Genomic DNA, 27,260 nt, shown 5'->3' on the forward strand with positions numbered 1-27,260 from the left:
GGTGACTATGGGTTTGTAGTATATTTTGAAATCAGGGAGTGGGCGCCATTCACAAAACTACTGACACGTGATATTCTTCAAAAACCTGCTTTTTAACGTCTATGGAACGTCGAATGTGTCAGAATTCACTCATAAATCATATATTGAATGTTTCTGGGGAGCACATCGTTGCAGGAACCTCCTTATGTGAGTAATCGCCTGCTAATTTGAAACTATAGATTAACACTGAGTTTCCTCAACAATCAGACGCAAACTTTATGTCTAAATTGTAGACGCCTTCAGGGCTCGCTCGCCCGCTCAGCCGGCACTGATGGGGCCCCTAGGATGTTCCAGATCCCGCGAGAAGCTCTCTGACCCACCAGCCGTGCGGCAGCTCAGGTGAACGGGGGCCCCGGCTTCTCCGAGCGGTTTTGCGGGAGCTCCTCGGGGCAGGAGGAGATCCAGCTTGTTCGCCTCAAAGGCTCGATGGGTGATGCACAGAGAGAATGAAGAAGAAACGTAAAAATCACATCCGCGTCACTTTCCCAAACCAACGCAGCAGCGCTGGGAATAACTTCCTGATCACGGGGCTGGCATGTCCGCTCAGCGGGTGTAAACGGAGGCCTCAGCATCCTGGGCCTCCTTCTTGGTGAGCGACCATTGCTGTTTAACATCGGAGGCAGGTTGCAGCGTTCACGGAGTCTAGGGTTTCACAAACTCTCTCCAGAGCCCTACATTTTAGTGGGACGAGCCCCCTGAGAAAGAACACAGCTGCCCCCGACACTCCCTCCACCCACCGAGCGCCCCCTCTGATGGCCCAGGAGGTGACTTGTGACACTTCTCATGGCCCCGCTAGAGTCACCTCTGTCCCTTCATCAACTGCTGCAGCCACAGGGTTACAGTTCTCCCACTGCAAACGCCAGGTCTGGTGCCTGGAGATGAGGTCAGCCCTGCTCAAGCCACAGGACTGAGGCCAATGGGGGGTGTCTCCCCACAGAGGAGCCAGGGGTCTGTTAAAAGAAAGGGCAGCAGGCATATTGCAGAGCATGCCATGAAGGAGGACAAACCTTCCTACGTTCTCCTCACTGCACGGACCTGTGCAGTAGCTCATCAGAAACAGGGATAGCTAACAAACCACTGCAAACTTAGTGGCTTCAACTAACAGACGGTGTCTCACAGAGTTTCTGAGAGTCCGGCATCTGTTGCAGCCTAGCTGGGCGGTTCCAGCTCCCGGGGTCCTACACACTGGAGGCACGAGTAGCCAGGGCCGTCATCTAACAGCTCGACTGGGAATGGAGGATCACTCCCGAGGTGGCACCCTTGTGCCTGCCATGCTGGAGTGGCCGCTGCCTGGGGCCTCAGGTCCTCCCCACACGGCCTCTGCATCGAGCTGCTCGGCACGTGGCAGCTGATCTCCCTCCACAAGAGGCCCAGGCTCACCTGCGTGTTCTCTATTGGTCTCACCAGCCAGTCTGGGGGCAACCCTGGGGGGTTCACAAGGACGTGGATCCCAGGAGGCAAGGATGCTGGGCACCTGCCTGGGGCTCTTGCCACATGGGGAGCTGGGAACTCTTGACCCCGACAGAGGGGGCTGCACCGGCTGGGGAGGGAGCATTACAACGGGGAAGGAGACCTGGGTGTGGACCCGGCCGGCCGTGCCAGGGCTCAGGGCTGGGCAGGCTGCAGCCTCGGGGGAACCTCACAGGGCCGGTGGCAGAGATGAACGAGGGAGGTCGGGAGGGACACAGCCACGTGGAGTCGAGGACCCTCCAGGAGCTGGGAGCACGGGGGGAGCCGCAGAGTGAGACACACTCCATCCTCATGTCGCCCCCCCCCCCCCCGCCACCCCCTCCACATGATCTCAGAAATGCACGACCGGAAACGAAGGGCGAGGGCTCCATGGAGGGCGTGCTGAGGGGCCATGCTGAGGTCAGAGCAACCTTCCCCACGGAGGGAATGACTGAGCAGCGCTTGGAATGGGATTAACAAGGTCAAGCTGGCCTGGTGCAGAGGGCTCCATGGTGGCTGTGCAAAGGCCCTGCCGCGCCACGGAAGTTCCTAGCAGCTTCCAAAAGGCCAGAGAACTCCAGTGGCTTCCCTCCCCCTCTGGATGAATTCCAGCCTCTTCTGTGCTGAGGAGAGTCTGTAAATATTTACCGGTGGACAGAACTGTCTTCAGCACTCACTGAATGACCCATTGATTCAGCAGGTATTTTTGGAGTGCCCGGTGCTGACCGGGTCCTGGTGGGACAACAGACTGAGTCTGACAGGCCCTGTGCCCGGGGCTTAGGCCCCTGAGCTCCTGGACTCTGCAAGGACAGGCGGACCCAACGGGGGCACGGCGGCGGGTGGGGTGGGCTGGCTGAGGCCCCCTGCCCGGATGGTCTTTGCGTCCCCTCTTCTCCCGGGGCCCTGTGTGTCTCTGCGCTGGGAGGCGGGTTGTGCTCTCCTCGGACTCTCCTCTAGGTGGTGCAAGGGGACCGGACACGGGCCGTGCGCCCTGGCACTGGCCTCCCGTGCTGCCTCGTGGCCACAGGACTCGTCCGCAGAGTGTGGCCGGGGAAGCTGCATCCTTGAGCCCCGGGACCCAGGCGACGGGGCAGAACGGGGCCCGGGCGGGGCCGGCTGACCCGAGCCCCCACTGCAGCCTCACCGGCTGCCCCTGACGCCCCCCAGCGGCCCCTCTGGGCTCTCGAATGGCCTGTCCCCACTCGTCCCATTAAACCCTCGAGGCGGGAAGGACACGGTTCCCAGTTCCCAGAAATCTCGCCCCCAGGCGGGCAGTGAACTCGTCCTGCGGGATGTCGGCTCCAAAGAGAGGAAGGCCTGTGCCTGGGGGCCCCACACCCACGCTCTGGGATTCCCTCCCAACGAGACCCCTGCTCCTTCACCTCTGACCCCGCCCCCTGCTTCTGCTCAGCTCCCTTCTTGGGGGAGAGCGACTCGGGGAAGAGGGTCCCGTGGTCGGTGGTCCGGACGTGAGGGAGCCGTGTGAGGGTCAGCCGGGGCTCCGGTGGCAGCTGGGAGGCACTCAGGGAGGCCGTCCTGGAGGGGGTGGCTGGGGACCCCGGCGTCTGGCCCCTCCACCTGCGGGTGTGCCCCTGGGGGCTCCGAGTGTCCCGTCCCGAGCCCCCCGAGGGTGGCCCCGTGGACAGATCGACGTGTCCGTTTCCTCATCTTAATTCTGGACGCGGCCTCTGCTCCCTCCCGAACCCGATTCTCCAAAACCAGGACCGACCTCGGGGCCCCTTCCTTTTCCTTTCTCCCTGGTCTGCTTTCGTTTAGTCACTTTTGAATCCTTGCCCGCTCTCTCCTCGCCCCTCTGGTCTGTCCTACTCGTGGGCGGAGAGGCCGCCGGGCTCGTGGGAACGCGGGCGCACGCGGACGTCCCCAGGGGGAATTTTTCCTCGCTCTGTTCCCAACGTCCTCGTACCTCCTCCTCTCCCGTCCCCTTAGTCGCTTCCCGGAAAGCGTGTTGATCGACACCTCTCCCGGCTGAGCCCGGCGCCCTGATCGTGTCCCCTCCCTCCCGATGCTCTGCTCCACCTGGATGGCCAGGTCGTCACCACGTCCCGGCAGGTGCCTGTCGCCGCTGAGCCACTGTCCCTTCCGCAGAGACCACCTACCCTCTCTGTTCCCCGGGGAGCCTGGAGGCATGGGGACCTCATCGTCGTCCCGCTGGGCCTTCTCCAGCCCTCCTCCCGGGCTGGGGTCCTCCCTCTGAATGGGGCAGGGGACGCGGCTCCAGGTGACACGTCCCTCCTCCAGGGGGGATGCCGGGATGTCACCCTGCAGGACCAGCCCCTGCTCACCGCGCTCCTCCCGGCCGCCCCAACTCCGTCCTGCTCACCTTCAGCTCAGGAGATTCCCAGGGACCCGGGAGCTGCGTGTGGGGCCCAGGGACGGAGGCCGCGTGCATGTTCTCGTCAGGCTGCGGTGGCCATGGCAGAGCCGCAGACGGGCTCGGACAAGGGCCTCATCTTCTCGTTCCGGGTGGGTCTCTGTTCCTGGCTGCAGATGGCCGTCCTCTCCCCGTGTCCCCCTGTGGCCTGTCCTCTCCTTATGGGGACAGTCCTGCGGGGTCAGGCCGCCCTCACGACCTCGTTTGACCCCAGTCACCTCCCAGATGCGGCCACTCTGGGGTCGGGGCCTCGACCTGTGAGCTTGGCCACGGCCCCCTCGCACGCAGCCGCCTGGCGCCCCTCGGCTCCCCGTCCCCTCGCCGCCCATCGCAGTGTCCAGTCTGCCACCTGTTTGCGGGTTATCGTGCGTCTCCACCACCGCCCTGCAGACCTCTGCTGACATCCCGTCACCACTGGGCCCCACCTGACCCGCGGCAGGCGCCTGGCGAGTCTGAGCGGATTTCGGGCCCCAGGGCCAGTGTGGGGGACACGCTGCTTCCCTCCAGCCCCCGGCCCAGTGCGGCCTGTGCACACCGCTCCTGCAGCCCGTCCCACCATGCTGCCCCGGGGCCTGCTGGGTAAACATGGGCCCACCTGATGCCAGAGCTGTGTGACCGGACGCCCCCCAGCCCTCGGAGCGGCCACAGCGGGAGAGGCCGGGCTGCCCACCCCACACCCGTCCCCCCGAGGGAGCTCAGGCCTCACCCTCCCTCCGTCCAGCCTTGGGCACAGCCCCAGGGCCCCTCAGAAGCCGGGGTCAGGGGGCAGGGACAGCGTCAGGGCTGGGGTCGGGGGCAGGGACAGCGAGGCCCCGACGTGTCTGCTGTCTCTTTATTGTACTTTTACCACATTGAGACGACCCCACAAAACGTGGCCAGGACGGCGGCTCTGCTCTCGGGGACGCGGTCACACCCGCCACCGGGGCCCGGCCGCCGTGGAACGGAGTGACTGGTCGTTATGTCGCTCGGAGCCTCCTGGTGTCAGAGGACACGGCCCCCGAGTGCCCCCGGGGCCCGGGAGGAGGAGTTCGTCTCAGTTTGGGTCCCGCGAGCGGGGGGCGGTCTGGGCCGCACGGCGGGCCCTCCGTTTACGCCCCGTGTGGACCAAGGTGGTCACGGGGCTTCCTCTTGACACGGGGCGCCGGCCGCCTCCTGGCCTCTTGTCTCGGAAAAGAGTCAGGCGAGTCCTGTTGGACCCACGGCCCCGGCCGGGAGCAGCCCGTCCGCCCGGAGGTCCCGGCTGTGCGGCGGGCGCGTGTCCCCCTTGGCGGCTGGCCGGCCGGCGGCTCGCGGTCACTACCTCCGGGCGGAGCCTCTGTGCGGGGGGCCCAGGTCGTCCTCCACCACGCTGGGCAGCCCGTCCTTGTCCACGCAGTCTCTGACGGCCTGCAGCACGATGCGCAGCCGCCGGTCCAGCGCCTCCAGGTGCGGCCCGTACAGCACGGGTGCCACGAGGTCGCCCCGCAGCGACTCCGCCATCAGCAGGCTCAGCTTGAACTCCTCCCGGGCCAGCAGCTGCAGCCGCAGGTGCGTGGACTTCCTGATCCTGGGGGGACGCGGGGGACGCAGGGCAGCGGCGTCAGCGCCCGAATCGGGGCCGGGCTGGTCCCCTCCTCTCGTCCCGCCGTGCAGGACGCGGCTGCGTGAGGCCCAGCAGGGCCCGTGGGCAGACAGGGCAGCCACTCGCCTGGGGACAGGCCCAGCTGTGGACACGGGGTGGCTGGGGGCCCCTGGGAGGCGGAGGGCAGAGGGCGGAGGGCGGAGGGCGGGGGTCAGCCGTACCTGCAGCACTGCTGTAGAGGCACCAGGATGGACAGCTCGTCGTGCGAATATTTTCCAAACCTGCGGAGAAAAGCCGAGTTGTCGGGCCGCACGAGGGGGACGGGGACACAGAGAGAGCGGCCGCTCGCAGGCGGCCTGCTGGGCTGCGAGGGCCGTGGAGGCCAGGCGGCGTGTCTCTGGTCCCGGACGCAGGGCCTGGGACGACATGGGCCCTTTGGTTCCGGCCGCTGGATGGAGCCGAAGCGGCTGAGTGAGGTGTCCCAGCTGCCTCCTTGTGCCTCGGTTTCCCCAGGGCGACACCAGGAAACAGGACCCGCTCACAGGGTTACTGTGAAATCAGGCGGCTCAGCGGCACAAACCCTCCCCGCCGTGGACCCCAGTCGGCGTGGGGGGAGTGGGGGGATCCATGCCCGCGTCACGCACACGGTGGCCTTGGGGATGGCCACGCCCCGACTCACCCTCTCCCGTTGTCCAGGTGGATGATGAAGGTCTCGTTCCCGAACTTCTCGAAGGTCTCGTAATGGTGCCGGTCCATGTTCCCTGCGGAGGAGCAGAGCACGCCCGTCCGCATCCTCCATTCCGGAAGCTTCTGTGCAGCCCGGACGTGCCCCCCGCCCTCCCCCGTGCATCCCACCTCCGAGCAGGGGCCCCTCACACCACAGGCCTCGGCTGGTCCCTGCGGCTTGGTGGTAGACCCCTGACTCCAGCCACCGCCCGCGGGACGCACCCATGAGGAAGTCGAAGATGGTCATGTCCATCACGTCCAGGATGCGGCGGCTGTTGTCGTAGGGCGGCGTCTGCTTCACCTCTTCACAGTAGTCGGGGTCCACCTCCCACCTGCAGGGAGCAGCATGGCATGAGGAGGCCGGGCCGCCTCTGGGTCGACAGGGAGGCCCGAGCCAACGTCCAGCACGGCCCCACTAGGAACGGTGGGGTGGACACCGCAGCCGGGACCAGGGTGGGTGGGAGAAAAGCTCTCGCTGCCAAATAAACCGGCTGCAGATGGAAACAGGCCAGCAGGCGGCTGAGGCTGCATTAACAGGAGCAGGGGTCTGGGAGGTGATTGCGCCAGGGCCCCTGCCCTGTGATGACCACACCTGGAGGCGAGTGCCAGACCGGACGCCGGGGTTTGGAGGGTCCCTGTCAGGGGCCGGGCCGGACGCCACAGTCACGGGGACGAGAGGGGCAGGGAGAGACGTCCAGATAGGGGCCGGCCCCCCCGAGCCTGGGGTCAGTGTCGGGGTGCCCGCGCGGCTCACTCACTCGGCCTTCTTGCGCTTGTGGTACGAGCGCCGCCAGGGGTTGCGCCAGGTCTTCCGCTTGGCCAGTGAGAGGTCGGGCAGGAAGGCGGCCAGCGAGCCCTCGATCTGGTCCGGCTTCCCGCACAGCGCGTGCTCCGTGGAGCAGTAGTAGGAGCACTCCCCATAGAAGCAGATGTTGTTGGCTGGTGGCAGAGGGACAAGCCAGTTAACGGGGCCACGTCTCCCCATGCCGGCCCCTCCCCGAACATCAGTCCCGGGCCCGAGTCTGCACGCGGCCTGCACCCCACCCGGGACAGGCGGGCCCCCCACATTCTCACCTTCCATCTCAGCCCCATGTTACAAGGCCCAGAGAGGGGCGCCGACCTGCCCGTCACCACACAGCTGTGGCAGCTACACTGGGGTCTGAACCAGGTTCTTTCTAGTCGCCCTCAGAGCTAAGGGAGCGGAGTCTGTGGAAACGCTAGAGTCGACGTTCAATGGCTTAAACAGGCATTTGCCCCACAAAGAAAACCCACAGAGCGCGAGGAAGCATTTGCAAACCGCCTATCTGATGAGGGTCCAGCGCTTACACATGTAAAGAACTCCTACGACTCAACAAGATAAATAACCCAACAAGTAAACGGGTGAAGGAATTCAACGGATATTTCCCCAGAGAAAATCTAGAAACGGCTGCAAGGACGTGAGAAGACGCTCAGGGTTGTAGATCCAGCTGCAAGGAGACGCCGCCCGTCCGCGCCAGGCTGGTTCCATCAGGAGAACAGACAGTCGCAGGTGTCGCTGGGGCAGAGACGTGCGGTGGGCGCTTGCGGTGCAGCCGCCGCGGAAAGGGGTCGGGCAGATCCTCAGAAACCAGACGCAGAGTCCACGTGACCCACCCACTCGCCAGGCGACGCACGAGGAATGGAGCACGTCCACACGGAAACCGTTCTCGAGCGTCCAGGCAGCCGGGTCGCAGCCCAGGGGGTGACGGACGGACAAAGAACACGCGGTTCGTCCACAGACCGAACGTTATTTAACCGTGAAAAGAGGAGGCGCTGACACCTGTCGCCTCGCGGAGTCATGGGGATGCACGACCGCTCGCCTGCGGGCCGTACGACGTGATTATGTCTCAACCGAGAGGAGCCTTTTAGACGGCGTCGCCCGGCTGTTGCGCCATTCAGGGCCCCGAGGGGGCTGTCCTGCCGCGGGCGCGTTTACTGGTGGAGCCCCTGTTCCCGCCTTTGATCACTTTGTTTATTTGGTGGAGAAACGCTCAGGGCCAAAGTTCTGTCCTTCCAGCCGTGCGGCCCCAGGCGACGCCCTCCACCTCCTCGTGCCTCAGTTTCCTCGTCTGAATTGAGGACCACAGTGGCCCCTGCTTCACAGTTGAATAGGGGACCTGGGTGGAGCCAGAGGACGCGTGGCCCCGAGTGGGCCGGGTCACAGCGCTGCTGTGAGGTCGACCCCTGCCTACGGAGGGGGGAGCGTGGGCCCCTCTTCATCTTAGAAATAATGATTATGATAATCAGGATGGACGCGGGAAACGGCAGGGCCACAGTCCGCCCCAGGCACCTGCCTTCGCGCCCTCGGGGTCATGTCCTAGAGCCACCTGGGAGCCGGGCAGACGGGCGGCTCTGAGGTGGGGCTGGGTCTCCAGGACGAGCCGAGCGGCAGGAAAAAGCCATTTAAAGCCAGTCTGAGATCTGGAGGGCGGGGGGCCCGGAGCGGCTCAGAATCTCGTCCTGACCTGGAGGAGGTCACGCAGGTAGAATTTTACCAAAGAGAATGAGAAGCGCCCTCCTTGGACGTCCGCGCAGCGGCCCCTCTGAAGGTGAGCTCCGTCTGTGTCCTGACACGGCGCCCCGGCCTCCTGTCCACAGTGGGGCTGCAGGCAGCTTGCCCTCACCCCACCTCCCAGGCCACCTCCACGCTCCCCTGTCTGGAGCCCAGCCCCCCTTTTTCTCCCTTTCCCGATCGACCCCAGAGCAGAGCTTCTTGGGCTCCTGGAGGCAGAAGGGACACACGGCGGATCCCAGCAGAGCCCGGCATCTGTGGCATTTCGGCATTGGTGGGCCTGGACGTGCAGGTGAAGCAACCAAGTGACAAAGGAATCTGAGTGAGATTTCTTTTTCTCAAACGAGGTCAAAGCTGCTGTAGAGAAAACCGCACGTTCCAGAGGCTTCCAGGAGGAGGTCCAGCTGCCGGAGCCGACGGCCGGACGGAGACAGTCACGGAGAGAGGGAGCCCGGCCACCTGGCAGGGGCTTCGAGGTTGCGCTTCGAGGCTGCATCATTCGCGGTGGGGCCTCGGGCGCCAAACGAGATTCTCGGGCTTTCACAGGATATTGGTGGACCCGGAAAGACCACAGAGGGGTCCCTGCGGGGCGAGGTGGAGGAGCTCGGGCCTTTGAGAAGAAGGACTCATCTCTCAGCTCCAGCTGAGCAGATACAAACTGAACGATCAGTGAGCGATGAGCTCCCCGTCGCTGGGGGCATGCAAGCTGTGGGAGGCCCTCAGAGACCCCTCCCCACCACAGGTTCTTCCTCAGCCCTTTGATTTCTGGTCACGTGGCTGAGACACTGACGGGGGAACAGAAACCTTCCTCCTGCCTCGCGGGGGTTTCTGTCCTGCTCTCCCCTCATTCGCGGGCTCCCCACTCCTGGCCCCACCAGTGCGTGAGGGTCGTGTTGGGGCAACTTAAACTCGGGGGGCAGCTCAGAGAACGGAGGCCTCGTGTTGGAGCCGGAGAAGGCGTTGGAGACGCCGGGTTTGCAAGAACGACTCAATTCACCTTTTCGAACACTAACGGTAGAAACAACCGCCACGCGTGGCCCAGGCCGGTTACGCCCGATTCCCTTTGGCTAAAGGACCGCGAGCCGGCGCGTTACCTGGGGAGATGAAGAACGTCCTCCACAGCTTCTTGTCCCGCGTGACGTCCCGGATCTCCTTGGTCATGTTGACCATCCTGCCGGCCACGGGCGGCACGCGGCGGAAGTCCAGGATCCTGGTGGGAAGGACGGAGGGGACTTCACCTCGTGCCCCCGGCCCGCTCCGCCCTCCTCCGGCCCGACCTGGGGTCGCGGCTCCTCCTGGCGCCCTCGGTGACGGCCCAGGGCTGACGCGGGCGGTGCGTCCATCTGCCCAGGGCCCGGGCGGGTTTCAAATTAAACTAAACCACCGCTTTCCCGGGGCCGCCTCCTGAGCCGCCTCGCACGCGGAGGGCGCGGACCTGAGCCTCCCGGTGACACGGGCGTCACGGTCCTCTGCGGGGAGGCGGCGGGCGCGGAGGAATGCGGGCCGTCCAGACAGGACCCGCCGCACCCTCGGCCCCCCCACGGCGGCACCGGCCGTGGTAAACAAGTCACCCTCCTCCCAGCGAGGGGCCCGGCGGCCGCGGCTGCTCTCGTTTTCACAGAAAGGCCCTTCTGGTCCTGGGCCCGGGCGGAGCGGGGACGCCGTGTTCTAAGCGGCCGCAGGACTCGGTGCTGCAGGTGGAGGGCTGGGGCCCAGCGCTCGTGCAGTGCTCTGACCCAGCAACCGCGCCCGTGGGGAGGCCGCGGCGGGAGCAGACTCACCTGTCCAGGTGGAAGGCCGCGATCTCCGCGTTGTGCCTCTCATAGTCGGAGAAGTAGAAGAAGTCGGGGGGCGTCTCCTGCTCCCTCGTCTGCCTGGAGAAACGGACAAGACGGACGGCATTTACCGCCGAGGAACCTGCCAGGGAGGGCGCGAGGAGCCCACCAGTTCACGAGAGCCGGCGGCTGAATTTCCGAGAATTTTGTGAACCCGTCAGCATTAAAAAGCAAATTATCTAACTTACAGCCAAAGAAATGACATTCACACAGAAACGAACATGAAAAGCCTGTCCCCTTCCTTGTCACCTGACGACTTTATCTGCTTCGACCGCTCCCGCGTCTGCAGGGCGGCAACGCGGCGTGGGGGAGCCTGGAATCAGCGTTAGGACCCTCTGCCCCTCCCCATCTCCCAGAGCCGAGTCCAGACCGTCTTTTTGTCCTGCCCATGCTCTCTTCGCTCACACTGATCTGTTTTCCTGGAACGACCTTCCCTTCACGTCTCCAGATGCTAAGTGGGCATTAATGTGTCCCCCCCACCCAGGCCCAGGGGCTTCCGCACAGAAGGAGCCTCGTCACAGACTTCTGGAGTTCGGGTAACGGTGCCTATGAGAGTGCCCTCTGGGGTCTCAACAGCGCACAACAGCTCCATAAAGGCTCTGACAAGGCCTGCAGCCCGACAGACCGTGGGACCATTTCTTTCACAGCGTGCCACCATATTCCACGCTTCAGAGAACTGCTGGCTCAGGCGGTCGACCCCTCAGAGGCAGCTCCCCCCGATGCCCCCACGACCACGAGCGCAGTTCACCCTGGGCCCCCCAGCCTGGAGGGTAAGCTCTGTCTGGAGCAGGGATGTGCCCGGCCCATGCAGGACGCCTGGTGGTCAGAGCCGGGCCACCAGCTGCTCCTACCCGGCGGGTCACCCCCTGCCCCCCCGCAGCAGGTGTGTGGCGAGTGAGCCCCGCGGCCCCCCACTCTGGCCGGCAGTGTGTGCAGCCCGATGGCCCAGCCTCCCGGCCTCCACGCCCCCTGCCTGGGGTTCTGCACTGAGGAACCTGGGCCCCCCGGCTCCGCCGTCGCAGGCCTGACGTTCGCCCCGAGCAACAGCCTAGACGTCTCCACGGAATCGCCTGACCTTTAAATGCCGGCAAGTCCGCTTCAGGTTTTGAGAAACACCGTGGGGCAAACCACGAGCTGATGGGAGGCCGCCCTCGGACCCCGAGCTGCCGCTTCTGGGGTGGGGGGTGTTTCTGAGGTTATGAAGGGGTCACTGACTCGACCTGGAGGAACTGGAGTCGAGCGCACACCCCGGCTCCACTGGATTGTCGTCAGTTTTAACCAGAAACAGAAAAATTCGGATTTGACAAGATTTCTCTCCGGGGAACTTCTGAGCCTCCAGTGCACACGGACCCCCCGGACCCCCGTGCCCCCCGGACGCAGAGCCCACCACGCGCCTCCGGCCTTGCTTGTCGTGAAATTAAGAGTCACTTTCTTTGGAAAGTACTGGCCTCTGACCCTCGTCAGCTGGGTAGACAGAGCTCACCACCTGCCCCCGGGGCAGAGGGACCCTGGAAACCCTCACGAATCATTGGCTTCTCTGCCCCCTCGATGTCCCTTTGTCTGTCCCTCTTTCCTCATCTGGGTGGGAGGCAGCCCGTCCTCCCCGGCCCCAGCCAGACCTTCCTCCTTCCAATTTCTCAGCTGGGCTGCCACCTCCAGGAAGCCCCTCGGGAATGGCTCCATGCTCTTGGACGCCTCTCCCTGCCTGTGCCCAGGTGGCATCAGAGCACCTCACACGTCAACAACAGGCCCCTGGGGGCCGAGGCAGGAGACCCCTCCCTGTGTCTGCTCTGGGCCCTGGCTCCTGCGGCCACCGGCTCATTCTGCACGTGGAGACCTGAGAGCCCCGGGTGGGCAGCAAGCAGAGGGAGCAGCACTGAGGGTGGACACACAGCAGCCGACAGCACAGCACCCTTTAGACCCACGGGTGCCGCAGGCTCAGCCCCCAACTCAGCGCCTCAGCCGGCTCCTCGGCACCCGGCCGCCCAGGACTCCTGCAGCCAGAGACGCCCACCTCCTCTCCTGCCCCGGCCCCCTCGCCCCTGCTGCTCCAGCGTCACTACACCTCCCGGGACCAGCCCCAGGCCCTCCTGTCTCTGTGCCTCTGCCTGTGCCGGGCCCTCTGCCTGTGCTTCCCTCCTCCACCCTCACCGAGGTCCGTCTCAGCCCCGTGGCCTCCTGGCAGCCTGAGACAAAGGCTCGTCCCCCGAGGAGCTTGGCACAGTCACACTAGACCATTGTCTGCAGGGCCCGGGGGCTGGAGGGCCCAGCCAAGTGCCTGCTCGAGAACAGGAGGTTAGTAAACAGATGAGCAGAGGAGGAGACGATGGGGGAAGCTCACGAATCCACCTGCCGCCTTGAGCTCTTCCCACCCTCATTGCTTCAATTTCCATGATCACCACCATCACCACCATCATCACCACAACCACCATCATCACCACGACCACCATGACCATCACCACCATCACCACCATCACCACCACCATCACCACCACCATCACCATCATCATCACCTCCATCACCACCACCACCACCACCACCACCACCATGACCATTACCACCAACATCATCACCACCATCACCATCATCATCATCATCTCCATCACCATCACCACCATCATCACCACCACCATCAGCACCACCAGCATCACCTCCATGGCCATGGTTTCTAGCACACAGTGACCCTTACTGCCTGATGTGCAGCGGCAATATCTGTGATGCTAAGAAGTGAGCATTTCCATCCGTCAATGCTGTGGCCTTTGCTCCCTCTGCCCTCACCCCGGCCACCCCTCTGAGCCCGTCACACACCTGAGTGCAGGTGGCTCCGAGCCCCGCTGCTCTGGGAAGAGCCCTGCCACTTCCTGGAGGCTCTGTGACAGGTCCCAGCACAATTCCTGGTTCCCTCACATCTCCCGCCTTGGGCCTTCGCGGGACCTCGGTCCCCTGGCTGTTCACAGAAGGAGGCAGCTCTGTCCCCAGCCCTGAGGCCGTGTGGGCCTTCCGCCCGGCTGTGGCGGCTTCCAGACGCCCCTCCCCAGAACGGCCGCAGACGTGCAGAGAGGTAGCTGAAGCACGTTTTGCCCCGGGGCTTTCCTCCCTCCTGAAGCTTGAGACGCTCCTGGGCCTGCGTCCTCCGGGCCTGTGTGCTCTGGGCCGGCCTCCTGACGTGGGAGAACCGTATGGGGTTTTAAGGCTCTTGCAGGCGGCAAGCTCCTGTGGGCAGGGGCCCCGTTGATCTGTCCCGACAAGGCCCCTCGGGAAACACCTGAAGGGGAGGGGGGCACACGGGAGGAAGGCGGACCCCGCGTGGGCCTCCTGTCCATCAGCTGTGGACAGAATGCCTGTGGTGCCCGGACGGTGGGGCAGACCTGGCCCCCACTGCTGGCAGCGAGGGCTGGGGGAGTGCATTAGAGTCCTCACCTCAGTTTCCCCCGCTGTGGACAGGGTGATTTCTGCTGCCTCCGTCCCCACGAGGTCACTGAGCAGGGCTTAGGCTGTGGCCGCTGACCTGGCTCCCCTGACCTCGAGCGGTCAAGCCCACACAGGCCGAGAGCTGGGGGCAGGAAGAACGACGGCGAGAGGCCGGACTCATTTGTGGGGCCGATGGAGAAGGAGGGGCAGCTCCCCGCCATCTCACGGCCGAAGGTTTGGGCAGAACAAGGGAGGGCGGTGGACCCTGCCGGCCGTGACGGGGGGTGAGGGGGGAAGGGCAGGGTCCACCACGGACGGTCACTTCCGTGAAACCACAGGCTCCACCAGCCGCCTGCCCAACTCCTGGCGCCGTCCCCTCCGGCGGGTCCACACCGCGAGAACTCGGGGCCACTAAGGGGCGCAGGGGGACTGGGATTTCCCTCCTCGCCCGGATGGGGGGACACGGAACACGCTCCCTCCGCGGGGAGGCCTTCCTGCCGCGTCCTGGGCCACGAGAACAGCAGGTGCTGGTGCTGACACAGCCGTTTGGGGGAAGACTTTGGGAAAGTACTGAACCCAGTACCCCTGGGCTAACCCTGCAGCCTCTCCTCCCTCCAGGTGTCCCCGGCCAGGTGGGCCCGGGTCGGGGGCCAGGCCACCCCAGGCTCCCGGCTTCTTCCGGGGGAGAGGGGCGTGGAATTGTGGGAAGGAGATGTTACCGACATGGTGCGGGGGGGAGCCGGGCCCCCAGAGCCTGTGCCGCCCGGACGAGGGGCGGGGAGGCCAGGATTAGCGTTTCCTGGAACAGCACACGGGCTCGGAGCCCGGGAGTCACGGTCCTCTCCGTGGACTGAGCGGGAGCCCCTCCCAGGGATGTGCGAGACCCTGAGAGGACCTGGGACCTGAGGAGCCTCTGGTCTGGCCGTGCCCCCAACCAGAGAGGTCGGCGCCTGGAACCCCCGGACCTGGCTCCGAGGGCAGAGGGAGCCACACCTACCCGCAGCCCGCGCGGCAGGAACCGAAAGGTCAAGGGCTGAGTTTCCTGGTAAAACAGCCGCGGGGACACAGGCACACAGGCAGTGAGGTGACCGTCTTGGTGACAGAGCCCTTGGCAGCGGTGACCGGGGTGAAGAGAGAAGACGGGGTGGAGCGTGGTGAGATGCAGACGGCCGGGCCCCGAGGGAGGTGCTCGTCCACCCCCGCTCTCTCAGGAAGGCCTCCGCCCGGCTTGGACAGTCACCCTAAGCCCCACAGGCAACCAGGAAGCAGGCCCTGGGGGACGCTGGGCACCCCTGACACCCTCAAGTCCCAGGCTGGCTAAACCTTGGCGAGGTGCCGTCAGGACCAGCTCTTGGGAGCCCCCCGCACTTCCACATTCCCTCTCCCTCCTTTAGAGCGACTTCCCTTAGCTCCGAAGGAAGCGCAGTAAGAGCTGATGGCGGTTATTCATACTACAGTGAGAATGACTATGTCGACCTCTCCCAGGAAATCTGTGATCTGAGGACCCAGAACCTTGAATACGCCCCTTAAATGGCAGAAGGAAGTTGCTGGTGTGATTAAGGCTCCTGAGATGGGAGATCGTCCTGGACTGAGGATCATCCCAATGTCCTCCCAGGGGGTCCTATGAGAGGGAGGCAGGGGGCGATCGGGCTGCAGAGGCGGCCACCCCGACGGCCTTGCAGACGGAGGAGGAAACAGCGTCTCCCCGGGAGCCTCGGGAAGGAGCGGCCTGCGGATCCCTTAGATTCCGACGTCCAGGGCCGCGGGGAGGGAACCCGTGCGGCTCTGAGCGGCCAGGTTTGTGTCACTCGTCCCAGCCGCGGCAGGAAACTGACAGAGAACCTCGGTGACGCCGAGTAGCACAAAGAGCGCAGTGACCCAGTGACCTTGGAAAGGTCGTCAGACCCGGGCCGTTTCCTCCGGATCCGGTCACGCCTCGCTGCTGATGTTTATTACACTTTTGACAAACGATGCAGAACCCGCGAGAGGCGGCACCTGTTTCTCAGGAGCCAGAGCGGCAGAATCGGCGAGCGCCACGTGCCCCGCGTCTCCGATCCTCATCCCCGTTTTAAGGACAAGGGAGCCTGAGGTGGGGAAGGCGAGAAACGGCAGGTCCTGGGGGAACCAGGGGGCTCGGACCCAAATCCTGCTCTTTTCTTCGGGCCCCAAAGGCAGACATGGCTCCGGTGGCCGGTCCTGAAAGCCACTTTCTTCCGGGGTCAGAACCTCCTCTGGGCGCTGGAGCTGGGCCCCGCGAGGTCGGAAGGCGCTCCCTGCCAGGGCAGGCGTCCAGGCTCCTGCAGGGACACGGGAAGGCTGTGCCGCTGGCACCGGGGTCTGGCGGCAGACCCCGTCCCCGCGTCCCCGGGGAAGGGCCTGGCTCCCAGGGCAGGACCCCGATTTCAGAGGGAGGGAAGCGGCCGCCGTGTGTCCCATCCTGCACACGCCCTTCCCGGCCCCTCCCGTCACCGTTCCCGCCTCGAACAACCGTCACAACCGCGCGGCTCCTCCCGTTAGAAGCGGCCCCTCGGCAGTTCTCACGGTTGCCATTAACACCTCGACGTTCTTCAATTTGTGGGAAAACAGAAAACTTCTGCTTTGGTTAAAAATAGAAGAAACTGGCAGCTGGCTCCCCAAGACTGTGAAGGAGTAAGAGCTGAGCGCCCGCAGTCACGTGGATTCACACCCCGAAGCCTTGTGACTCGCTGTGACGCGTCCCCACCCTACAGACGAGGAGACGGAGGGTCAGAGAGGTCTCCATCATTTGTAGAGAGTGGGGCCAGTCAGGGCTGTGCGCGTGGGTCTGAGGCCCCGCTCCAACCAAGGGCACCCTGGACGGGGCCTGGGATGGGGAGGTGGGTGAGGAGAGGGTGGTCCTGGGCGGAGAGGCGAGGGGGCACGTGCTCCCACGCGTGTGAGCCGCACGCCCACCAGCCCGAGGGCTCCAGGAGTCAGGCTGTGTCCTCGGGGCTTCATGAGCCTGACTTGCACACTTGCCAGGATTCGCTATCAGGCCCGTTTCACAGACGGGGAACCGGAGCTCGGAGACGAGGAGACCCCCCAAGGTCACGGGCCAGCGAGCAGCAAACCCACCATCCACATGCGCCTCACTTATCTCAGCTCCGGGGCCCAGGAGGCGAGCAAATGTCCTGTGGCTGCCACAACAAAGAGCCACAAACCGGAGCCTGAAACCACAGGAGTTTGTCCCTCGCGGTTCTGGAGGCCCCACATACACATTGAGGTGCTGGCTGTCGCACCCCCTACTGAGACCCCAGGGGACCGTCCCGCTGCCTCTTCCAGCCTCTGGGGCTGCCGGTGCTCCTGGGCTCGAGCCGCACCTCCCAGGCTCTGCCTCTGCCGGTTTCTCAGCGTCCAACCTCCCTCGGGTCCTCACTCGAGGACACACGTGACGGCACTTGGGGCCACCGGGATCCAGGGCGGCGCCAGCTCCCCCAGACCCTGACTTGATCACTCTGCAAACAAGGTCACACGCATGGGCTCAGGGACCAGGACCCGACGTCTGAGCAGACGTCCCAGAGGGGACGACGCTCCAGTTCCATCTCAGGGCCGACCTCGGGCAGCAGACGCGTCCTTCTTCCTCCCAAACACGGTCGTCCCTGACTCACGTGGCAGGAAACCGCGCCTTGTCACCAGGGGATAAAGTAAGCTGCTCAACACCAGGTTTTCGGCTGTGACGCTCTGGAGGGCACGGGGGGCTGCCCCGGCCGTCACCCCAGATGACCTCTTGGTCCTCGAGTGCACCGTCAACACTTCCACTAACTCTGGCATCGCCTGTCCCGGCCCACACGGGGGGGGTCGGTGTCTCGTCTCCTTCAAAACCTCTCGTGCTGGACGGCCTGGGTCTGCACCGAGGGGCCTGAGCCCCGGGCTCCGTGCAGCAAAACTTCTCCGACCCCCACGGGCCTCGTGCCGACCACACCGGGTTTCCCTCCCGGCATCTCATTGCTCAGACTCTGCGGCCAGAGCTCGAGGACCAATTGGTGACTCGTGCCGTTCAGGTGACAGGACCCCCTTCAGACCCGCCTCCCCTACCTCGGCGTCCAGGAGCCCCAGCCCCACGGCGCTCAGAGGCGGATGCAGAAGGAGAGAAGTCGGTTGTCTCTCTCGTTGGGTGGAAAAACCTACTTGGAAGAGACTCCTAAATCTCTTGGGGCCAATTTAAGAAATGAGTTTCTTTTTTTTTGAGGAAGATTAGCCCTGAGCTAACATCTGCTGCCAATCCTCCTCTTTTTGCTGAGGAAGACTGGCACTGAGCTCACGTCCATGCCCATCTTCCTCCACTTTATATGTGGGACGCCTGCCATAGCATGGCTTGCCAAGCGGTGCCATGTCTGCACCCGGGATCCGAACTGGCAAACCCCAGGCTACCAAAGTGGAATGTGCGCACTTAACCGCTGAGCCACCGGGCCCTAATGAAAACCAATTTAAAAACGCTTCAGAGCGGATTCGTAACCACAAAGAAGGTCCCAAGTCAGTTCCACTTAAACGTAATCGCAACGACTCAGCCGCGATTCCAAAGCGAAGGAGGAGGACTCGCTGGGATCTGTGTGTTGTCAACGCCCCGCCGGCGGCTCCCCGGCCTCAGGATGCGACTGAGGAATGAATGAAAACGGAAACACACGCGGCTTCTCAGTCGCCCTTGGAGCACAGGTGCACCTGCCCGTCTGGGTTTGGGGCCTGTGGTTCAGCGTTTTATTAAAAGCTCATAAAAATGATGATGCCACCCGCTCCCGACCGCTCGCCCGGGACCAAACCTTTAGCCCCGAGGTCACTGCCCAGAGTCGCCTTCATCCAGGAGAATAAACGGCCAGAGGTGGGGCCTGCCCTCCAGCCCCTCCCTGGGCTCCTTTTAGGGGATCTCAAGTCGGCACGTTTCCTTTTGTGGCATAAAACCCTGATCGAGCTGCTCTTGAAAGAAACCCCGACGTTCATTTCCTTCCCGGGACGAGGGAGTCAGGACCACATTTCAATCCCCTTCAACCTCCGCTCCTCGTGCCGATTAGAACAACACCCCAGCCCAGGCACCCGGACGCCCAAAAGACCCGAGGAAAACACGAGAAGACTCGACGTCGCCCATCGGGAGAACGTTTTTGGAAAGGACAACTCACTTGCTCTGATACTACACAAAGCACAGAGACTTTTCCAGAAGCCCCAGGAAGCGCTCGGCTGGGCGGGCCGGCCTTCCCCTGGGCTCGTGGCTCAGCCTGACGCCTCCCACGGGTTTCGCTCTGAAACGTCCTGTTCATCAGTTCATGTGCCGTTGACTCGTCTCTAGAACTGAGGCTCTGAGCCGCACGGGACCTCATGTGTCTGGTTCACTGCTGAACACTCGACACGACAGAAGCGTCCGGCCTGCGAGGCACCGGACCGCAGCCCGACGACCAGCTGGGCCAGCGGGATCCAGGAGAAGGATGGGGCTAATCACGGAGATGTCTACGGGGTGGCCCCTGCACACCCGGCCCGGGGCCCTGAGCCCAGCTCCACGGCAGATCACGATCTGACTACACAGCCTGGCCCGGCGTCGCCACGGGGAGGACGCTGAGGCTCCTGGAAGCCGGGTGGCCCCCCCACCCCAGCCAGAACAGTCGCGCAGAGTGGGCTGGGAGGCCGGCCCAGGCCGAGTGTGGACACAAAGGGGCCCTTGTCCACCTCTGGCCAGGCCAGGCCCTGCTGGCTTCACACCCGGCGGCCGGCATTGGGCCATGTGTTTGCCTTCGGGGCCTGGGGGGAGACCAGCAGCGAGAAGACACGAATTATTTGTCGGCAGAACAGCAAATCCTTGGAATCGCCCCACCGCCCTCTCACTGGTCCTCAAACCCTTTCATCTCCCCCAAGCCGGAGTGTGGGGCACATGCCCAGTGGCCCTCCTGCCCCAGAGAACTCCTACTCACCCTGCAAGACCCAACTCAGAGGTCCCCTCCCCAGCTGTTCAGCGCCTGTGACTCCTTCCTTCCCACCCTCCCGCCTCATGCAGCCTCGCCCCGCAGTCGTGGCAGGTTTGTGCGTCCGTCAGACAGGGGCTGGACCAGAGCGACTGAAGGTCCCGTGTTAACAGCCATCACCTCTCCCACCTCCACTTCCCTGTCTCTATCTGTCAGTCGCACCAGCTTAGTGGCCCTGGGAGGGAGAAGGGACCGGCCCCAGGCCCTGGCTGAGCCTCAGCCATAGACACGGTTGCGTACCGGGACCCAGGATGGTGAGAGGGGCAGCCACAGGGCGCCCACAGACCGGACACGAGTTCTCAGACCCCCACGCCCTCCCTTGGGGACCAGGCGCTGAGCTGGGAGCTCGAGGCTCCCCTGAGGTCCACGGGGCCCTGTGCTTCTGGGGACGTTAGACGGGTCAGGTGACGGTGTCAAAGGGCCACATGGAGACGGTGGGCAAACCGCATGGCACGGGGCAGTCAAGGATGTGGGGCCGAGCTGGGACTTCCTGGGTTAGCGCCCAGACGGGGACGCAGTGCGGGGGGGCGGGGGACGTGGCGAGGGGCGGGGCCAGAAAGCAGCCAGTTGAGGCAGTGAGGCTGCAATGGGAACAATGTTGCAGCTTCAATGTATCATCTCAGCAGGGCGCCCTCAACTGACACAACGTTACACATCGGTTCCATCTCAATGAAAGGAAGTTCTAACCACGCCCTGAGCCGGGCTCCTTCCTCCTCCAGGGGCTGCGACTTGGAGCCTCTTTAAATTCTCTCCTTGTAAAAGCGACGAGTGGAAACGGCGGGCGACCCGTCTGGACCACAGATCACTGACCCCGAGGAAACGCCAGCCCCAAGCAGGGCGCCCGTCTGAGAGTTTGACCCAGATGGACCTGGTCGTGCGGAGGCCTGGCCGGGCCTGGAGGGACGGGGACGGCAGTCAGTGGTCCCCAGCGCGTGGCCCCCTGCATGGCCCGAGGCCCCAGGAAGCCGACACTAAGCTCCTGGGTCTCCCAGTTGCACCTGCTCACCCGCCGGGGGGCGCGACCAGCCCCTCGTCCCCTCGGGCCCTGAGCCGTGTGGGGAGGTGCCTGGCCGGTGACCCAGAGCAGCCCTGAGTCTCAGTGGGCAGCTCTGCAGACCAAGGTCATGACCACAGGGTCGAGGCCCCGCTCTCCTCAGCGCGCCCTGCAGCCTGCCGCCTGGGCGGTGGGCCTCACCCGGTCAGATGGCGGGAGGCTCGGGTTTCTGCATTTAGAAATGAGGTCACGGCCTGTACATCTTCCTCCAGCTGCCTGTTTATGGGTCTCGGCTGCGAGGAATTCCTGAGCCTCAAGACAGCTGCTCACGGACGGCGGCCCTCGGGGACGAGGACACGCACACACGCACACACACAGATGCACACGCACACATTTCTACTCTTTGCAGAAGGAAAGCAGGGCAGACGGCCAGTGGGAGGTTTGACAGAGTGCACTGGACACGGTTCTGTTTCAGTCCAGCCCCTGGGCCAAGGCCTGGCCAGCAGAGAAGAGGTAAACCGAGGCAGACGGGACGTGCTGGGCGGGGCCTGCCTGGTGCCCCCTGAACACAGCTGCTGCTGACAGGAGACAGCGGGTTCACCACGAGCAGCGCGTCCTCCACAAAGACGCCCGGCCCAGCGAGTGGACTCCAGGCGGCCCCTGCACCGGCCCCACAGCGCCCGAGGGGCGCGGGCCCCACTGGCTGAGACCCTGGACTCCAGCCCTGGCCTGCCGCCCGCTCCCTGTCCACCCGTAAATCCTGCTGATCCTCAATTTCCTCCTCCTTCAGGGATCATTGGAAATAAAAACACACCTGCGCCCTGTGGTTGGAAGGTCAGAGGACTTGAGCTGGAGCCGCCACTGGGTCTGTCATGGCCAAGACTAAAGTGACAGTGACAACGAGGAAGCAGCTCTCGCGGGCCCAGCCCAGCGGCTCAGAGACGTTCTCCCGCCTCCCACGCTGGGAATCTAAGGAAAGGAGGGAAAGATGACCCCCACGGCCACGCTGGCCGGTCCTGCAAACCAAGGAGCCGCGAGCAGGATGGAGGGGAGGGAGCCTGCTGCCTCCATGGCAGGGCAGCAAGGACATGGGGCAGCGTCGGGTCAGGCCTGGCCCGGCCAGAGGGATGGCGGTGTACAGCCCGTGACCCCTCCAGGCTGTGTGTGGATGACTCTGCCCCACGGCAATCTCGACACGGGCGTCTGGCCCCGGCACCAGGCGCCGTCCTGGCGATGCGGCATGTCGACCTTGGGCGCAGCCTGGGGACGGCCCCGGCAGGACCCACCATGGCGGAGCCCAGCCGACCTGTGACCCAAGGCCGCACTCTGGACGGACCACTCCCTCCAAACGCGTCCTCCAGGATGACAAGACGGTCACAGCAGCTTCACCAACAACGTCCTCAAACAGGAGACGAACCACGTGTCCACCGGCCGGGGAGGGACGGTAAAGCGGGGCGAATTCACACAACGGAACACGATTCGGTGATCAGACGAACTCGCAGACACAGCACCGAGTGGAGGCGGCGGACGAGAGGCCCCTCGTGGGGCGGGCAGGTCGGTGCCGCGGGAGGCGCCGGGCGGGGGGCCGGCTCCTCCATCCTGCTCTCAACCTCGGGGCTGGTGCTCAGCCGCGGACGCCACTACGATTCGCGAACACGTCCACACGGATGTTAAAACACAACGGAAACGTAAATGCTTAAAAGGCGAGGAAATGGGAAGTTACGATGTCGGTAAAATACAATTTTATTGAGTTTTATCAACACTCACATTATCTGCCTCGATCTGAGCCCGTCTCTCCTTGTGCGATGGAAAAGGTGGCCTTGGGCTGGCGGGTGAACTGATGGACGGTAAAGATGAAAGCTCATCCCTGCCGCCGTCAATGGGCAGTGAGAAGAGGTGCTGGTGTCACAGGCTAGGTGTCACCAGGTGCTGCGCAGGGTGAACTGTGTGCCCCCAAAAGACACACTGAAGTCCTGACCCCACAACCTGTGAGCGGGACCTTTCTTGGAAACGGGGACTTTGTGGATGGAATTGGCTCGGACGAGGTCACAGTGGAGCAGGTGGCCGCCACCCAGGGCCAGGTGTCCTCGTGAGAAGAGGGCACGTGGACGCAGACTCGCAGGGAGAAGCCACACGAGGACAAAGCAGAGGCTGGAGGGACGCGGCCACGGCCAAGGACGCCCAGGGCTGCCGGCCGCCTCCAGGAGCTGGAGGAGCAGGAAGGACCCTCCCAGGGGCCCTCGGGGAGAGCACGGCCCACGACCCCTTGACCTGGGACTTCCGCCCCCAGAGCCCGGGGAGGACGAGCTGTTGTTGCCCCAACCCCCAGACGTGGGTCTCTGTTCCCGCAGCCCCAGGACACGAGCACGGCTGTGGACGCAGGTGCAGAACTCAACTGTCGCTGTGAGCTCAGGAATAAGAAACTAGCCTGCACTTACTGTCAGTGGAGACAAGGTGGTCCCACGGGGGACACGCCTGCCCTGAGATCTCACGGGGGAGACAGGCATCACCACGGCCCCCACTGCGCTGAGGTCAACCAGCTGCGGCCTCTTCCAGCCCTGCCTCCTGCTCGCGGGCGACCTTGGGTGACCTTGGGTGACCTTGGGTGTCGCTCGGCTCGGGCTGGGGTCACCACCTCTGCGGCCCTGGACTTGAAGTCAGGGTGCAATCCAGCCTCGTCCAGTCCAGCGCCAGGAACTCAGGCTCAGAGAGGGGAAGGGAGTTCTGTGCCGTCACACAGCAGGAAGGGGAGACCAGAGGTGATGCCCGGCATGTCCTCTCCTCGCTCCAGGCCGCTGTGCGCCCCTCTCTGCTGGGATGCCCCCAAAGGCCACCAGACCTTCCCTCTCTCAACCCCAACGTCCAGTCGCTGTGTTCGGGGGTCTGCTTTCCCCCCCGTCTCTTCCCTCCACCCTCGGCCTCCCCATCATTGTTCCTCTGACACCTGACAAGCCTGGCTCTCCCCACCTCACTGGCTCTGAGTACCCGGGGCAGCCCCTTAGTGGGGCTGATGACACTCCCAGAAAACCCGCACCCAGTCCATGCGTCCCACGTGTGGCCTCAGCCCCCCACCCGCCGCCTCATCGCCCCTCACGTTGTGTGCGCAAACCCAGGGCTGCCCAGCAGGCCTTCCTGTGGCGGTGGACGCCGTCTCTATCTGCGCCATCTACAACGTGGCCTTTGTTTCACTTTGATTAACTTGCATTTCAGCAGCCACGGGATGCAGACCCCGATCGCAGCCACCGTCCTGGACAGGCAGCCTCTCGCCCTGCGGAAGCCGTCCATTCAGAGTGCACCCCCTCCTCCAGGCTGGCCCCCTGGCCTGCAGAGAGCCAACCTTCACTTGACTTTCACTTTCGTCCTCAGGCCTCAGCTGAGGTCACCTCTGGGGAGCCTTCTAGCCGCCAGCCCGGGCCCCGCTCGGCTGGGAGGCAGCTGCTCGCACGCTCCCGTCTGCCTCGTCCACTCCCTTCCCTCTGCTCTGTGCACATCGGGCACCGACTGCTCCAGGCCCAGCTCCCGGGCTGCAGTGGGGGCGCAGACACACCCCACTCCCTGTCGGCCCCAAGCGCCGGGGAGCCGCGTCTGAATCATGCCTCTATTCCCAGGGCCTGGCGCTCGGCCAGCCCGGGGCCCGGGGAGCGTGTGTGGGTCAGCCGGATGCCTATTTCTGCCGGGAGGTGGGCACAGCAGCGTCACGGGCTGCCCGGAAGGCTCCTTTCCAAGAAGCAGGTTGGAATCTGTTGAAAGAGCCTGTGCAAGGGGTGTGCCCGCCCCGCTCGGCCTCGGCGTCTAACCCGCAGCTGCTTCAGGAAGCTTGGTGCCCTGCCTCCTGAACTGACCCGACAGGCTGGGTCTCAAGGCCTCTTCCTACCATGCCCGTGTGGACAGAGGGGTAAACCAGCGAGGGGAGAGAATTTACTGGTGGTCCCACAAGATGGCCCTGCCAGGCCGGCTGGCTCAGTGGGTGCACCGGGGCATCCTGACTTTAACCACGCACATTGCCTGCACCACCACCTCCCCTGCACACGCATTTTCTCAATATTAAAACTCAATACTATGCCAGAAGCACAGGCAACGACAGCAAAACGGGCAAATCGGGCATCTTGCTCAAAACCAAAAACTTGTGCTTCAAAGGACACGACCTCTGTGACAAGGGTCTTGGGTCCAAAACATGTAAAGAGCTCTTACAACTTACTAACAAAAGGCGACTAAAACATGCAAGAAATCTGAACAGACGTTTCTCCAAAGAAGATCCACAAATGGCCAACGGGACCGGAAAAGATGCTCCAGTCACTCGTCACCAGAGAACTGAAGTCAAAGCCACACGGAGACATCACTGCGCACCCACCGGGACGGCTCGAACCCACAGGGGACAGAGAACGAGGGTGGGCAAGACTACGGGGATGCTGGTGGGATCCTAAAGCGGGAGTTGCTGTAGGAGACCGCCCGGCAGGTCCTCAAACAGTTAAACCTACTGTCATACGATCCAGCAACTCCACTCCTAGGAATTCACCAGGAGAAATGAAAACACACATCCCCCCAAGGCTGGATGTGAATGTCCATCGCAGCATCATTCACGCAGCCAAAAAGCGAAATAACCCAAATGCCCATTAAATAAAATGTGGTCCATCCCCACAGTGGAATATTACTTAGCCGTGAAAAGGAGCGAAGCCCTCTCACGCCACAACACAGGTGAATCCTGATGCTGAGTGAACGAGGCTGGTCACAAAGGATGCACATTGTTTGCTGTTTATCCAGGGTTGCAGGACAGGGGGCTCCACAGACAGAAAGGGGGTTAGCGGTTGTCCAGGCCCAGAGGGAGGGCAGGGGACAGAGTGATGGCAACGGCGTACAGGGTTCATTCTGGAGCAACAAAAGGTTCTCAGTCGACTTCGGTGACGGACACGGAATTCTGGGAAGATGCTAAAACCTACTGAGTCATCGGCTTCAGGCGGTGGACTGTGTGGTGTGTGAATTACATCTGGATAAAGCAGTTAAAAAAAATCTTCCTTCAACCCTAAAGCAAGAATATCCAGGAACTCGAGGGCTGATGTCCAGTGACGTCTTTTCCATGCCTATTAAAAACGTGTGACCGTTGGCTTTCGATGGTCCCCCGCGTACCGCGTGAATTACGCTCTGCAGGACCCCAGCCCGCCCGCCTCGCCTGTCCCTCTCTGGACCCACTCAGCCCCCATCCTTCAAGATCTCGGGGGAGAAACACTCCCACTTGATTAATTCGAAATCTTCTTCTGACAACTGACAACGCGGCGATGAGCTCGTAGAAGAAAGTTCTTCACGAGAAACATTAATCACGGATTTTAATTTTTCACCACGACAGCCACAACCACAGCTGTTTTCCTACTCAGGCCACAGCCATTGGGGCAGGAAACGGTGAGCAGGCACCTGGGTCTTCGTCCAGGCCCCCGGGGGTCATCAGGGGAGCGGAGGCTGCTGGCAGCGGGACACAATTGATGCGACTCGGCGTGGTCAGCGGACGGGGGTCCGGGCTGCCAAGAAGCTCTGGACCCGGCCCAGCAGAAGAGCCAGAGGACCAGGCCGGGAGGGCCAATGTCGGCAGCTTGTCCCCGACGCTGCCCGGCTGGGGTCGTCGCTGGGAGCACGCGCGTGCAGGGGACGGAGCCCACGGCCCTGCCCTGGTTCTGCCTGTGAACACATCCTTTCCCCTCCTGCCTCGGATTCCCAACCCCAGTTCTATGGCTTGGACCGGCCTCAACCTCCCCATGGATCCCACTGTCACACTGGCCTTTGCTGAGCGCCGCCCTCGACTGTCCGCCCACCGCCTCGGCCTCCGGCGCTGGAGACGCAGGTCCTGACCTCCTCCCAGACCCGACGGGCCGGGGCTGAGAGCTGGGGAGATGGGGCGAACGAGAGCCAGCAGCTTCCCGAGGGGCCTCTGGGGGCTCAGGTTCGACCTCGGGCAATAACAGCCCTTCCTGTGACTCACATGGCGACCTGTGAACCCCCCACTCGGAGCCCGGCCCAGGAACACTGGTGACCGCGGGCTGCACGCAGCCGAAGCTCAGCGAACATCATGATTACTGCTGTTGTCACGACCCCCAGCTGCACATCCAGCTCCTCCAGGACAAGACCCAACGTCAGAGTCACAGGGGACCCTGCGGGGGACGGGGGAGCCCCCAACCCCGCCGGCAGCCTGAGCCCATGGGACCAGACTCCATGCCCCAAGGCTGGGAACGGCCCCTCCGCACAGGGAGCTCTCCATGTCCCTGGAGACGTCCGCCAGGCCATGGAGAATTGTCCGCAGGATGAGGGCCTGTGCCCGGGGCCCAGCAGGAGGGGCCTGAGGACAAGTCCGCCCTCCTGACTGGGCCGTGGAAG

At 63.7% G+C, this 27,260-nt stretch overlaps 1 protein-coding gene across 1 annotated transcript in view; it reads right to left on the minus strand.

The window, feature by feature from the left end:
- Positions 1-4,679: 4,679 nt before the first annotated feature.
- The window catches only part of FAM20C (FAM20C golgi associated secretory pathway kinase), a 33,605-nt gene continuing 11,024 nt past the window's right edge, over positions 4,680-27,260 (minus strand). The window contains exons 4-10 of the mRNA XM_046667623.1: positions 10,479-10,571; positions 9,792-9,907; positions 6,926-7,106; positions 6,390-6,499; positions 6,121-6,202; positions 5,663-5,722; positions 4,680-5,426 (exon numbers count right to left, since the gene is read on the minus strand). Coding sequence (XP_046523579.1) covers positions 5,177-5,426; positions 5,663-5,722; positions 6,121-6,202; positions 6,390-6,499; positions 6,926-7,106; positions 9,792-9,907; positions 10,479-10,571 — 892 coding nt within the window. The 3' untranslated portion in view covers positions 4,680-5,176. The remainder of the gene's footprint in view (positions 5,427-5,662; positions 5,723-6,120; positions 6,203-6,389; positions 6,500-6,925; positions 7,107-9,791; positions 9,908-10,478; positions 10,572-27,260) is intronic.

This window comes from Equus quagga, chromosome 7, assembly GCF_021613505.1.
Source record: "Equus quagga isolate Etosha38 chromosome 7, UCLA_HA_Equagga_1.0, whole genome shotgun sequence".
Taxonomy (NCBI): Eukaryota; Metazoa; Chordata; class Mammalia; order Perissodactyla; family Equidae; genus Equus; species Equus quagga.